The sequence below is a fragment of the Astatotilapia calliptera genome, chromosome 15 (genome assembly GCF_964374335.1).
Source record: "Astatotilapia calliptera chromosome 15, fAstCal68.1, whole genome shotgun sequence".
NCBI classification, from domain to species: Eukaryota; Metazoa; Chordata; class Actinopteri; order Cichliformes; family Cichlidae; genus Astatotilapia; species Astatotilapia calliptera.
In genome coordinates, this window is record NC_137436.1 from 22,270,376 (window position 1) to 22,286,215 (window position 15,840).

General features: G+C 37.0%; 2 protein-coding genes across 3 annotated transcripts; both read left to right on the plus strand.

Moving 5' to 3' along the window:
• The first annotated feature begins 426 nt into the window (after positions 1-426).
• LOC145420316 (uncharacterized) lies at positions 427-3,126 on the plus strand. The gene is made up of 6 exons (XM_080289429.1): positions 427-573; positions 811-830; positions 1,760-1,951; positions 2,225-2,430; positions 2,511-2,538; positions 2,786-3,126. The coding sequence occupies exons 1-6, from the start codon at positions 539-541 to the stop codon at positions 2,869-2,871; spliced, it is 567 nt and encodes a 188-aa protein (XP_080145555.1). The 5' UTR covers positions 427-538; the 3' UTR covers positions 2,872-3,126.
• A 1,615-nt stretch (positions 3,127-4,741) lies between these two features.
• Positions 4,742-7,160, plus strand: LOC145420318 (uncharacterized). Of its 2 annotated transcripts, XM_080289436.1 has the most exons (6): positions 4,744-4,896; positions 5,155-5,177; positions 5,581-5,772; positions 6,164-6,366; positions 6,485-6,497; positions 6,835-7,160. In XM_080289436.1, the coding sequence occupies exons 1-6, from the start codon at positions 4,865-4,867 to the stop codon at positions 6,876-6,878; spliced, it is 507 nt and encodes a 168-aa protein (XP_080145562.1). In that variant the 5' UTR covers positions 4,744-4,864; the 3' UTR covers positions 6,879-7,160. The 2 variants fall into 2 exon arrangements, with proteins under 2 accessions (XP_080145561.1, XP_080145562.1); XM_080289435.1 differs by lacking the exon at positions 6,835-7,160 and having other exon boundaries at positions 4,742-4,896; positions 6,485-6,771.
• Positions 7,161-15,840: the final 8,680 nt, after the last annotated feature.

Here is a 15,840-nt window from a genome sequence, read left to right on the forward strand (position 1 = left end):
CTCGTTATCGGTAGATACCTGACACCATTATGCTGGTATGAGAACCGAGTAAAAGGAATACATTTTGACATCACTTGTCTCTTAGTTAGAATAAATGTAATAAATTAGTTTTCAGTGACACATGAAGTTGGTGTTTTGGACTTCAGTCCAATCAGAGCCACTTTCAGATTGTCTTTTTACAACACTGCCACCCAGTGGATATATTTGTCATATTTCTTGAGAAGAACAAACAGTAGAAGTTGTTGTGAAAGCTTGGGTAAATATTAATTGTGTACACCTACGCTATGTGGTGCAATTAACCCCAATTTTTGAACATGTAGTTTGAAGACCCCAACATTGTAACTGCTAGTGTCTTTGTATTGCACACTATAGTAACTACATTTCCTCCGCTGCTGCTGTGCTCTTATCTTATTTCCTTCAGCACACAGTTATGTCTGCAGTTCCTGTTCCGTGACTGACACGCTGCCTTCAACAAACAGTGGAAGGAAGACTGGACGTGGGGGAAGGGTGTTCACTGGTCTTGAGCGTGTGATAAAATATGGCAGAGACACCAACATCTTATCAAAGTACTCCGTAAGTAAGCTTCTTAAATATTGGTTTTAGATCCTTTTTCTCAGACTGTTAAAAGCTAAATCCCAGATTATACACTGCTAAGATTTGGGGTTTTTTCATTTGTTTTTTTATGCTGTGTTCTATTATAAGTTTGCGAAGAACAGCTGTTACCAGGATGTACGCATATTTACCTGAAGTTATTCAGCTTTGTTAAAGTCTGACTAAGGCACCTTTCTCTCCTTCCATGTCCCTACTTAGAAGCACAAATGAAGAAAATGGTGAGCAATTACATTTGTTTTTTCTAACTTAATCTCAAACACTTTACACTTCCTGACAGCACCATGCAGCAGACTAGTAAAAAGGAACCTCAAGTTTGGCGAATTGCAGAATTTGCAACTAAAATTGGAATTGCTTTTGGTTAAATGAGAGTGCATACTGGACTTGCAGTATATTCACTGCCTAGAAATGTAAATAATTGCTCCTGCTGCTCATAATTACTCTCATTTTTCATGTCTACGTCTAGTTTTAGACGTACCAGCACCGCTCAAACAGTTAATGCATCCTTACACTTCTGTGACTGCGACTGCATTGTCTTTGACCTTTTAAACTCTGGTTAAAAGCACCACGGTGTTGCAGGCCACTAAACATGCTCTGTTTTTTTCTGTATTGTTTTAACTTAGTTTCACTTTCTCTTTTAACTGGAAATTGTATTAGCATGCTAATCCATGCTAATCTAAACTGAAGGGCAGAGCTGCAGGTCTATGATTACTTCTGTGGTTTAAAGTTTAAACAGATTTTGGGAGCAGCTAAAAAAATCTATTTTGCTTAGATGGACTTCCATTAGATCTCTTCAGGTCTAATTAGATCTAAGTGTGCTAAGAGTACTTCCTGTTATTTCAAAGAAGACCTTCAAACACGTACTTAAAACCTTTTTATTCTTACAGTTAATTCTTTGTGTGTATGTGTGTGTGTGTGTTGTCTTGTATTTTATTACTACATAGTTTTTATCTTCCTATCTTTTAATTTAAGCACATTGTGTCTAATGAAATTATACATTCTGTAATTAACATTGAGGTGAAAAGTTGACATAATTTTTAGATTATTTTGAAACTTGCAGAATGGACTCAAGGTTTATCTTCTTTTGCTTGAAGCTGTGCAGCTACACAAAGTTAAGAACAATTATCTAATTTTTTTCCCAAATCTTTAGCTTTGGGGGAAAAGTTCTACGTCTTCGTGGAGGGAAAGACAAATGGGACTCATCATTTCATTGTTAGAAAGATGATCACCTTTGGCCAAAGAGAGGTGAAGTCTCCAGAAGAATGTGACTACATTCTGGTTTTCTGTCCTGTTGTTTCACGAGTTGGAACCGACATCACAGAAGCCCTGAGCAACATGCCCCGTAAGAAAAGCTACATTATATTATTTAGCACTGATTGAATCTTATAAATGATTGTGGGAAGGTATTCTAAAAAATGCAACTGTATGTGACTGGTCTTACATTAGGTGTCCACCCATGCAGTATTTACATAGAAAACTGGTTCAGCAACATGTGGCTCTTCAGGCAAAGAGCCACATGCAGCTTTTATGTTCTTACAGCATAGGCTACAGATGGAAAACATCTTTTGAATTTCTTGTTTTCAATCATTTCACCCTCTCTTCTTTGTGTTTTCAGGTGATAAACCAGCAATTCTGGTAGTGATGCATCATACCTTCGATACTGATTATGTTGCGGGTGAAAGCCGGAGACAGGTGGATAACCCACATGTCCGCCTCACTGTGGACTGTCTGTTTTATGAAGACAAACTCCTGAATTCCAACCTGAATGAGATCATGTGGCATGAGGTGAAGAAATTTTTGCGGGTTTCTCCTCCTACTCAGGTAAGTGACTGATCTAACACAAGGCTTATTATCAGTAAAGGATGATCACTGTGGCTGATTTCTTTCAGTCTTTCTTTCAGATGTTTCCCTGTCAGAACTTCATGAACGGTAAGTATGACTGTAATATTTTGTCTTTTTAATTTAGTGAATTTTTTCTAAAGTGTTTTAGTGTAGAATTCCTCTTTGGTTTAAATTTCATTAACTGTCTAATGTGATGTAATTTAGCTTTTGAACTTGATCACATTTGTTTCCATATACAGCGCTGTCAATCAGATTAATCAGAATATAACAATGGTAATTGTAAATGATACCAGACTTATTGCTCTTTTCTTCTTTCTTTCTTTTTTTTTTTTAGGTTGGATAATACATTTGATGGTGGCAATATTAATTGCTACAATTTTGGCTCTGCTAGTAATTTTAGCCCTATTTTTAACACGTTAAAAAGCCGCTGAAAGTGAAAGCTGATGTGGGTGTTTGTAGAGATGAGTCTCTTGATCAGTTAGCAAAAGTAGAATAGAAGTGAAATGATGTAAAAACTGATTATACTGATAGATATGTGAACAAATTCACTTTACTTGATGATAATATGAAATTATGTCATTATATTTCAAGTTTGTAGTTTGAGTGTGTGTATGTTTGTGTGTGTGTGTGTGTGTGTGTGTGTGTGTGTGTGTGTGCGTGTGTGTGTGTGTGTGTGTATGTTTGTGTGTGTGTGTGTGTGTGTGTGTGCGTGTGTGTGTGTGTGTGTGTGTGTGTGTGTGTGTGTGTGTGTGTGTGAGTGAATGTGGAGGTGGGGTTAATAAATAAAAACTCAGTTCTGAAATAAATCATATTTGTTAATAGTAATAATAATATTATTATATTTATTATGTTATAATTATGCAGCTTTATTTGATTATAATGTTGAGATTATATAATTTGTCAAGTACAAATTAAATCATGCGTATATGTGTGTGTTTTCTGTATTCATTTATTTATCTCTTTGTTTTAATAGTTTATTTATTAATTTTAGAAAAAATAAAGAGAGAAAACTCATATGCAGTATACATCTTTAGCAGTGATACCTTTGCTACATTTTCCCCAAAATATTTTGTTATACCTTTTGTTCACGTCGTCTGCTTTGGTTTTGTTTTTTCTAGAATTACTTTCCAAAAAATGAAACGTAAAAAATTAGATGAAACTTTTCTTTTTGCTGGAAATACTTGGTTATTTACAGTGTTTTGATCAGTATAAAACACTGGAAATTAACCAGAAAAATATATAATTTTTAGCATTTATCGTTTTTTTATTCTACGTTTATGTTCTCATGTTCCACACACCTGTTGTATCTTTCAAAGTTCTGATATTTTAAGAAGAAAACAATGCACTGCTGGACTGTGAAAACTCTTTTTTTGTTTGTAATTATACTTTCTCCTTGCAGGCTTTCACAAATATTAAAAAGTTGTGGGTTTTCCTCTATAACTATTTTTACAGAAGATGAGTAGTTATTCAATCAGCTAACAATTATAATCACATCTTGGCAGAACTTTTTTTCTTCTCACATCAAAGCTTTACTACATGATCATTAAGGTCTCTTTCATGAATGGTTTATAGTTGCAATAGCAATATCAAATTCTGAGGTGATTAGAGATAATAAAAAAATGAATACTACAAACCACTTGAACAACATTAGATTATGAAAATGACCAATAAAAGACCAGAGTTATAGCACCCAGACACAATTTAGGCATTGCTGAATTAGCTTTGGAGATGACCACATCAGTTGCATTGGATGGGAAAACTGTCTTCATTGTGTTTCTGTGTCACTTTGTCTTTGATGTCAAAGTTGTGCTGCTGCTTAAATGTGCTCAACATAAGGGCATAGAAAGCAATGAGAAGTGTTAGAAGATGTACATAAACTCCCAGGTGTACCGTCCCTGCCTTAGGATGATAAAGCAGAGTATGCTTTATGATGGCCTGTGCTATGATTGACAAGTCAACGCCATTTGAGAATACAATGTGTTTTACAGTCAGACTCAGCCCTTGCTTCTCATGTGACTTTTCAAAGCACCAGGTTGGAACTGGGTGTGGCATCAGTGTGGCTACATGCAACTTTCAGCTCTTTATTTTCTATTAAACACAGTAATCTTTAGAAAGTACAGAGGCACCAATCCCATTTTGTGAACATACTGTATATTTCAAATGCACAATTGACATTGTTTTATCTTGCATCAAACACTTTTGTGGTTTGTTCCTCTCATGAAATAGTGCGTCCACTAGGTGGAGATGCTGTAAAAAGATGCCATGTGAAAGGGGAACAGGAATAACGCCTGTCTTCAGATAGCAGCATCATGTGACACTGAAAGGACCTGTTTACTGACTGACCCTTTGCAAATCAAAAGTGAAAGTACTGGAATAGACAAGCATTCATTGTTTTTTCAGTGTGGTGAAGAAAATGTCAGACACAAGAGATTACCAAAGGATATTGTAAGTAAACATCTGAATTTTAAAAAACAAAAACATCTCTCTTAGGCTGTGAAATGCTGCCTCTCTGCCATGCATTAGAGTAATAGATTTCTATCCATCTAAGGTTGTTTTCTATTTTTAGCTTAGTCTTCCGGTTCTAGTAAGGGTTTACACTGAGCACCTTTTACTAACCTTGTTACATATTAACCAACTAGCTGTATTTATTGGATTGTTAAATTCAGACTAAAAGCTGCTTTCTCTTTCATAATCCCGATACAGAGACCAGGAAGAAGTAGAGCAAGGTGGGAAAAAATACAACCTATTTTCTTATTTTATGAAACACTTAATGTTGCCTCCATAACACAACACTAACTTTGTAGTTGCTGATGAATAGAGCAAGTTGCAGTTGTAGCATTAAAGAATTTAAACACCAAAAGGGAAATAAAGATGAATGAGAGAAGTGGCCAGAACATAAATGCTGAGTTTGCATGCGTGCATGTAGGTGTGTGTGTGGAAATCTAAGAACACCAGTAATTCAGTAGCTTCTAGAACCATCTTTAGCAGCAATAAGTATGACTCTGTAAAAGGGTGTATTTTCTTTTTATTATGACTACAGTTATAATTGCACAGCATTGTGTGGATATGTAACAGTTTTAAAGAGTTACTTTGGAAAACTACCCACATCTTCTGTTCCTTCATCTTTAGTTTCATGGAAAACATTCCATGTCTGGTTGGCGGGAAGAACAAATGAGGCTCACTATCCCATTATTGAAATGCTCAAAAGAATTGGTCAAACTCAGGTGAATTCTCCAGAAGAATGTGACTATCTTCTGGTTTTCTGTCCTGTTGTTTCACGAGTTGGAACAGACATCACAGATGCCCTGAGCAACCTGCCCTGTAAGAAATACTATATGAGATTACTTAATCTGAGAAATGTAACTGTATGTGAATGGTGTAATAGCAGGATAATTAATTAAATAATTGTAGAAATGTATTTTGAGACCACAGCCTAAAAATTAAAGTTTATCTGCATCTGCCTGGTCTTATATAAGGTATCCACGTCTGTATATTTAACATATTTATTTCTCATAACAAATTTGTAAGTAATAAGAAATAAATATGGATAACTAATGGATTAAAAATAGAAATAACTAAAACATATTTGTGACAAAAGGGTCATGCTTAACAGCCTTCATGGTCTGCAGTATGAGCTACAAAAGTAGAAACTTAATTTATGTGCTTCACTTTGTTTCCGACTCAGTTGATCTGGTTGCGTCTGTGCTTACAGGTAGTAAACCAGTGATTCTGGTGGTGATGCATCATACCATCAATCCTCATTATGTTGTATCTAAAAGTCAGAGACAGGTGAACAACCAAAACGTTCATCTCACCGTGGACTGTCTATTTTATGAGGACAAACTCCTGAACTGCAAACTCAATGATAACTTAGAAGATACACTCTTCAAGCTTTTTAAACTTTCAGTTTGTCAGGTAATGATTTCTCATACTGATTTAGTATTACACTTATATGCAATGACAGAGTTGTGTGCTGTGATATTTTTAAAATCAGTGATAATGATTTCTTTCTGTCTTTCTTTTTATTCTTCAGATGATTTTGTGGCGTAAGTATGACAGTCTTGATGTTATGTTACGCCATTTTCTAAACTGATGAAAACTTTGTGGTACAAGTTTCACCAACCATATAATGTTATTTCAGTGGACATTTTGAACTCTTTTCTTCTAAACAAGAATATATTTCTCTATGATCTATTTGATCTTAGGTTTTTTTTTTCTGATTTTCAGAGTCAAAAAAATTGCATCTAGTGTTGTAATGTCCATCAAAAATAAAACCATTTATAAACATGGTTAAAATTTTGAATTAAACAATTAAATATCCTCATAAGTATAGATTGTTTTATATTTAGCTGACTTATTGTCCGTTTCCTGCCTTTATTTTAGATCTGAGGAGTCTTGGGACATGGTGTTGTATTACAACAAAATGATTCATCAGGAAGTCACTGTGCAACTAAATTAAACGTAACCTTTCTGGATTGTGCTGTTATTACCTTTAATACTTTATAGTTATGAAGTTTTGGGGTAGAATTTACTGATCTATACTGTTTGTTATATATCTATCACTGTTTTATATCTGGATCACAATAGAGGTGTAATGTTGCAAACATACCAGATCTGCAGATAATCTTTACACACTGCGTGAAGATAAATATATATATATATATATATGTATAAGAAAAAACATGAATAAAAAAAGAGTTAAGAAGTGAGTTCTTAATTATTTACTCCTTATTACGCCGTAATACTGCAGACATGCTAAAAGGCTCCAAAGTTCATTAAAAAGATGTTTTGGTTGCTAACTATACCTAGCTATAGTGATGGCAAAGGAAATGTTGTGTTTTATAAACATGTATCTTCACCGGGCTGCATGGCACTAACGCATTAACGAGCTAAACTAACGCGTTGCGCCCACGCAGCCCCACGCACAGGGCAATCTGCACGTGCGTGCAGATGTGTTTGCAGTGTTTATAGTCATCGATAAGAGGTAAGGGATGTGCATTTGGTACAGTGACAGAGTTCACCTTTCGGAAGTCAGTACAGAATCTTGGGCTTCCATCTGACTTCGTGTCTCGGAGACATGGTGAACTCCAAGAGCTGGAGCTTGGAACTGCAAATCCATTCTGATGAAGATACTCAACTTCCTGTTTTATGATTTCCCGCTTTGCTGGACTAACCCGATAAGCGCGCTGTTTGATTGGTGTAGGGTTAGTCAGCACCACATCATGTTTTATGACAGTGGTTTGAGACGGGATGAATTGTCAGGGCTCTGTGTGCGGGCAGGCGGAGGTGAGGATCCAAATGCAGGACTCGTGGAGACAGGATTTCAACTCAAAAAAGCTTCTCATCTCAGCTTTATTGCTGGTAAGGAACAAAACATAAACAGAACAATGAACGCTGAAAACGGAAACACACAGGCAGGATCCGAGGGTACAACACGACACTGAGCAAAGGCAAACACAGGGTTTATATACACAGGGGAGTAATCAGGGAATTGAAAACAGGAGGGAGACACAGCTGGGAGAGATTAGGGCTAACGAGACCGGGGGAGCGAAGTTAGACATACCGACATAAGTCGTAACCCTTCAAAATAAAACAGGAAACAATACACAAATATGCAGACTAAGAAAACACGGACTTTACACTGGTAGAACTAAACCTAAACCAGAATAAGCTGGAACATACTTATTAATAATCATCATCATCACCATAGCCTGACAAGAAATCAAGAAAATAACCAAAAATACAAAAGCCACGAGAAACTCCAAATGCTGGGTCGAAACGACCCAGGACAGTGGCATGACTGGGGAGAACAAGTTCCAGGCAATTGATACGTGGTTGCCAGATACAATGCTGAGACAAGAGGAGGAGATAGAAGATACTAACATCAAGACAAGAAACCTCCTTATCGTTCATGAAGGGTGTCACATCAAGCCCAGCACCAGCCAAGGTAAGTACCAGAACCAATATCCGGGATGAAACAAGATCCATTAGCACCATATGTTATCTCACTAGGAGCATGCCCTGATGTTGCCTGGCATGCATACAAACTGGTGAGGATCATACAAACTGCTGATTACCATTTTGAGGTGCTGGAATGCAAAATGTTAAATTGTCTAACTAGCCACGTAATTTTCTTTTTCTTTGATCTTTGGGATGTTTTTGAAATCAGCTGTGTGATCATTTTTATTCCCATTAAATAATGTGGGATCTTTTCATTCCTCACACATTACACAGTCCATAAAATTATAGATGTCAAGCTTGATTTTATTTTATTGATATTTAATATGTTTTCAACGGTTCCTTTTCCTTTACTAAGCAGAAACAGTTTGTATCTTCTGACTATGGAATAAAGACACTTTTTATGTCTGACTGACTGATACTTGCAATTCCATTCATCAAGAAAACAAGCTCACGTCCCAAAAGACACTCATTCTCTCTGAGATGGATTCATTCTGATCAGATTGGTTTTGCCAAGCCACATTTTAATGCATATAATTAACACACAGTATGAAAAACAAACAATTTCTCTGCATAAAATAAATAAATAAATGTAAGTAAATTAACTTACATTTATTTTTGAGGTGATGAAGTTAACAATAACTTTTAATAAGCACGTTCTATCTTGCACAGTGTAATGTTTGTCAAGGATTTCTTTGTGAGTTTCCATGTACAGTCATGTAAATTAAGTAAGCTAACTATTTTCCTCATATTGTTTCTGATCGATTTTATCCAGTTATCTCCACACTCACAGGTGATAAACCAGTAATTCTAGTGGTGATACATCATGCCTTCAATCTCATTATGTAAGAGATGAAAGCTGGAGACACTAAGAATCCAAAGTCTCTATGAGCTACCAATATCATTTAATAAGCAAGGCAAGTTTATTTGTATAGCACAATTCAACAACAAGGTGATTCAAAGTGCTTTACAGAGACATTAGAAACAAAAACAAATAAAAAGCATGATTTAAAATTGATTAAAACAAGCAAACTAACTAATAAACAAACAAAGAAACAAAACAGTATATAAAGTCAAAACAGATAAAATCAGAACAGTAGATAAAATCAGTAGTTAAATGTAAGTTTTGAAATTTAAGCTTAAAAGTGTGGATTTGGTGTTTTATTCAAATGCAGCTGAGAATAGGTGAGTCTTCAACCTGGATTTAAATAAACTGAGTGTTTCAGCTGATCTGAGGCTTTCTGGGAGTTTGTTCCAGATATAAGGAGCATAAAAGCTGAATGCAGCTTCTCCGTGTCTGGTTCTGACTCTGGGAACTGATAAAAGACTGGATTCAGATGACCTGAGGGATCTGGAAGGTTCATACTGGGTCAGGAGGTCACTCCTGACCTATTTTGGTCCTAAACCATTCAGAGCTTTATAGACCAGCATCAGGACTTTAAAGTCTATCCTCTGACGGACAGGCAGCCAGTGTAAAGACCTCAGAGCTGGACTGATGTGGTCCACTTTTTTGGTCTTAGTGAGGACTCGAGCAGCAGAGTTCTGAATGAGCTGTAGTTGTCTGACTGATTTTTTAGGTAGACCTGTAAAGATGCTGTTACAGTAATCAAGCCTACTAAAGATGAATGCATGGACTAGTTTTTCCAGGTCCTGTTGAGACATCAGATCTTTTATCCTTGAAATATTCTTGAGGTGATAGTAAGCTGATTTTGTTATTGTCTTAATGTGTTTTTCTAAGTTTAGGTCTGCATCCATAATATGAGGTTTATGAGATTTGTAGTTCTTTGTTGCATCTTGATTTTCATGAGTAAAACAAAATAATATCCATGTTTCAAAGGGCAATTTCCTGGTTCAAATTTGATCAAACTTATAATGTAACAGGGTGGGCCCAAATTACTCAATGGGTGTTCTGGGCAGAGACCCAGAGGCCCATGCACAGGAAAATGAACAACAAATGAAAGAAGAAGTAGAAGACAAAAAAAAAAAAAAAATCTAGAATTATTGTCTAAATTAAAGCAATATAAAAACATTACTTTTCTCCCCTCATTATAACAAAATGTAACATGTAGCTGGAGCATAATACAGAGTAATTCCTATTTACTTGCCATATTTTCTCCTAGACTGCTGAGGCTAAAAGTCTCTCCCAAACTCAGCTTGGTAGTGAGATTATCCTAGTTCCAAAATGGAAAACATGGAATTTAGGATATGGAATAAAGAGTTGCCGCTTTTAAGAAAATTTCCAACTCCCTTTATTTTTAACTATGTCAGGATAAAACCACTGCAGTTTATGATAATATGCAAGTTAATCTTGAGGTTAGTTACAACATGGGTCACAAGCCGATTGGTTTAATGACCTCAAATGTGTGTGCTTTCATCGGTCATGATTGACACTTGTATGGGAGGTACTGTCAAGAAGTGAGACATGTGACCAAAGTGGTGTAGGCAAGAGATGCTGAAAGGAGGAAGAGGAGATTGTTGGGCACACGGAGGAAGAGAGACAAGAGATAGCAGGTATGTTTAAGGGTGTGCGTGTATGTGTGTGTGTGTGTGTGTGTGTGTGTGTGTGTGTGTGTGTGTGTGTGTGTGTGTGTGTGTGTGTGTGTGTGTGTGTGTGTGTGTGAGTGTGTGTGTAGGGGGACAATTAATATGTGAGTGCACAGATTCATTCTCAACTGGACATAAATGATGATCAAAGGTTGTATATATGATAAATTCATCAAAACCCAGCCTCTAACACAGTGCGCTGAATCTTAGCTTCGAATGTCTAGTATATTCTAATCAGTGTCAATCAATTTAAGCATTCACTTAACCTACAGTATCTAAACCTGTGTGGGAAATGTGTGGTAAAGACACAGATAATGAAATTTAATTATTAATACAATATACATCATGAAAAACGAAAGCCGAAATTGATTCAGTTTAGTACTTTTTTCTGTATGCTCTGTGATTTTAAAGGCCTTAAATTCAGTGATATATACTGTAAATGTTTTTCTCAGAGATCTTAAAGTAGTTAAATCACTGCTGATAGTCTGGCTGTTTATATTTTCACATTTTTGTGTCTGTAGGGCTGTTTGATGATGATTTGGACTCCTCTGGGAGATGAGGACACACCCACATCTGTTCCATACTGCAGCCATTGATGGTGTGACAGATGCACACACTGGAAAATCAGCACCTGGACTTCATGCAGGAGAGACGGCCTCAGAGATGGACCAATCAGAGAGCTCCTTACATCCCACAGTGTGGCAAATTTCGAATAGCTGCAGTATTTTTTAAAATGAAGTTGTTAATCCAACAGCTAATCCAAAGGTTAATCCCTGAGCGAACAGGAATCAAAAATGGATTTTGAAATCCAATTTATTAAATTGGAATTCAAAAATGAATTTACAAATGGAGAATTTATTCTACAATTCAATATTTAAGCACAGAATTCTTTATTTCGATGTGCGCGTGGCTCTTGTGGTCCTCCATAGTTTTTAGCTTAGCTTCATCAGCTCCAAAAAGATATTATGTCATGGTTTGCTAAGAGGATTCGTGTACAGGACACACTGAAAGCAGGTTAACAATGTTTAACTAACAAAGTCAATATCAATTGAAAACAGCTGAAATAAACCAAAAAATTTTCTTTGAAGCAAAACTCAGAGAACTGTTAGTCAAAAGCAGGTAAGTAGCTGAGGTTTCTTTGATAATTTCACTTTAAGCTATATAAAGTTTCTATGAACTTGGCTTTAATATCATCGATTTCCTCGGATACAGTACTGTACGAATGCTTTGAGCCAACCTGACTTTCTTTGTATTTTTTCTCCAATACGCACACCTCATTGTAGGCTTTGTTGAGGTCCTTGTACTTGGCTTCTTTCATCAAAATTAGTTTTTGTTTACTAAGCCCTGTAACACCAGCATGAATTATTCAAACATAAAAAAGGCACTCAATTCCATACTTACCCTTATTCACAACAACTTGGCATAGAACTGACTGAAATTGTGTCTCTAGGGACTTTGTCTGTCTGTCTGTCTTTGCCCATCAGAGACCCATCATTTGTCATTTCTTTTCTTGTCATTTCTGCAGGGAAGGGGTGGTGCAGCAGGTTTGAGGGGCAATGCCAGTAAGGCTGGGAAACGAGCTGCAGCCTCATCCAACCTCTTTTTTTTTTCCAGGTGCCCAGCCACCCTTCAGTTTCATCATATCATCCCAAACAATAGCTGTAGCTGTCATGAACTCCTGCCTGCAGAGCCTCCTCAACAATGAGGAGTTCATTAGAGACGTCAGCCGTCAGGAGACTTTGTGGAAAGCAGTCTCAGAAGCTCGGCTCTTAAGGTGCGCTACATCAACCTTCTACTTTCTTCAAAAACCTGAAGAACAAAGATATCTAACACCAGAAATGTCTGTTTACCCTTTCCTTGTTACAGAAGGCTCATGGACATCAGGAACTGTCATGAATCAAGAGATTATGACCTTAAAAAACGCCGCCTAATATCTTTTAAGAAGGCATTCAGCAAACAGGTTCCTGAATACAAAGGCAGTGCGCAGAAAGTTATTTGGACATTTTGTTTTTTGCTTTACCTTCTAATGTTTATGTTTATGTTCTAAATCTCCTCTGTGTTTTTCTTTCAGGACGCTCATGAATTCCTAACCTTGTTCCTCAATGAGGTGAAAAGCCTCTCACCTCACCTGAAGAGGGAAGCAGCTCTCCTGGGCCAAAGTTATACCTGCCCAGTAGAAGACCATCATGTTTTCAAAATGGAAAACATGAGGACATGCAAGAGGTAAGCCAGTCTTTCAGAAACACAGGGCTGATTGCAACATTTTCATATACCTCTTTTCCACCTACCTGATCGTTACTTTAACTACGTTACTCCTTAAATGTGTAGCTGCGGTCACCAGTCATCACGCCAGGAGGAATTCACAAGCTTGTCTCTTGACCTGGTTCCAGAGGGGTCTGTTGAGGACATGTTAGGGACATACTTGAAGGTAAGATCACAAATTCGAGATGTAGTATCACTGATCTTAACACACCTTTTTTGTTTGTGTTTGTGTACATATGTTGTGATTTTTTTTCTACCATAAAGCCTGTTTTCTCTGTGCTGTTGTTTAGGAACAAAAAATCGAATTTACCTGTGACTGTGGAGGGACGACCTCAGAAGTGAAGCCGTCTTTTGATACACTGCCAACGTGAGTAAGGTCACATCAGAATTGATCGACTGACCTGATTTCCAAACTGTGGCGAACTAAACATCAGAGTTTTTAAGACAACACTTGAGCAGTCATTTTGCCCCATCTTCGGTTTGTGTTTGACACTCATTCTTCTTATTTTGTACCTTGGGTTTTTTTTCTTTTCTGCCAGAGTCCTCATCTTTCACCTGAAGAGGTTTGGCTTTACAAAAACCCACAAGCTTCAGAAGGTGAATGACCCCGTCAGGCTGCAGAGGGACTTGGTGGTGTCATCCAAACAGGTAAAAACAGACTGCAGAACATCTCAGAGAATCAGCTTAATTATCGCACTGATGTGAGACTTTATGAAACTGATCTTTGGATTTGTTCCTTCTCAGGGTGATGGCCGTTATGGACTCATAAGCATCATTAGTCACTATGGAGGCACAGAATCAGGTAAAACAACTGACTTGTTACAAACAGAAAATGATTGAACAGAACTTGCTACTTTTGAGTGAAGGACTCACACACAAAAGCTTTTGATGTTTTAAGAAGCACTAAGTCCAAACCACTGTTTGCTTGAATCAGTTGACTTTTAGAAGTTGGATTCATTTGTCTTAATGTGATTTCAGGACACTACATCTGTAATTCTGTGCATCCTGAGGAGAGTCCACAGTCTACATCAGATCCTTGGCTCACCTATAATGATGCACAGGTGCTCCACACAACTGGATCGGCAGTTTTTGAGGAACAGCAGCAGTCTGCCTACATCCTGTTTTACAAGAGAAACGTAAGAAGACACAGCAGCTGAGAGAATTTTGAAATGTCCTATTACCTTGTTAATCATTTTTCTCTTCATTCTAAAACAGGATGTGGAATGAAGTTAGAGCCATCATCATGCTGAGAAGGAACAACCGTCATCTCAGACCGCTGGTAAGTATTGCCCTTAGGAGGAAGGGTCCTCCCAGAGAGCCTGGTTCCTCCCAAGATTTCTTCCTCCAGGAGGGAGTTTTTTCTTGCCACCGTCGCCCCACATTCACCGGTCTCATCAGCAGAGACATTGTTCACCTTCTAAGACCTGGACTTTTTAATGGCATGCATTTTTAATTTCTCTGGGCCATTTTGGGTTGATTGGGACCTGATGAATGTAAAAACAAACAATTACCTGATTTTTTTTTCACCTGATTTTTATTTCGGTGAAAAATGAGATCCACATATGAGGACATATGGCAGCATGATGTCCTCATACATGAATATCAGGCCTTTGTATAGCAACATTTTATATTTTGGTCTAGACAACCCAAAATGTAATGTCCACATATATGGACTCCAGGTCCTAGGAGGTTAAAACAAAGTCTACTAGTGGTGCACCACTACTAGAGATAGTCAGGATCGGTGTTTGGCTTGCTCTCTGGGAACAACAAAAAAATAAACAAATAAATTAATAATAAAATAAAATAAAGATATTATTTATTTATTTATAATTAAAATTAACATAACAACAAAAACAAAAATAACTAATAAAAACTAAGTAACTAAGTATTCAACTGTGTTTTGTGAAATTTGTAATGAGTCTCAGTTAAGTTGATGTCACAGAAGTTTCTGAATCAACCATTTAGATTGTTCAACAAACAGATTTACTCAGGTAAAGATGGTAAGCTGGAGCACTGGTACCCTTCTAGTTCAGTTTAAGTTTTTAGACAAATATTCCCTCATTCAGTTGCAGTTTCTGCTTACATTATACATTATTTAGCTGCAAATGTTTAGCTGCAAGTAGCAAAGTCCAAAAGTGACAACATTTCCACTGCACTCTCTCCAGAAATGGCATATAGAACTTTTGACCAAATTAGACATTTATCCTTGAAAAATCCATGAAAATCTTTAATTGTACCTTTTATCACATTTTAACAAGTTACTGTCTCCTGCTGCATGTTTCCTGTTTTGGCTGAACTTCATCAGCTCAAAAAACACACCGTGCTGTGGTTTACTGAAAGAACTCATGTACAGGACACACTGAAAGCAGGTTTACAACGTTTAATTAACAAAGTCAAGATCAGTTAACAACAACTGAACGAAAGATTTACTTTTTCTCATCGGTAAAATGGTCAGATGAGGTCCATGCCAATGTGCTCAAGTGGTACCTCCATTAAGGGCAGTAAGGGCATAAAGGCACTTTTGGAATGGCCAGCTGGTTCACCAGCTGACACCACTGGACGCACACCATCAGCTCACATCCAAACAGATTCCTGGCCAGTAAAATCGGTCAATTTTTGGGTCCA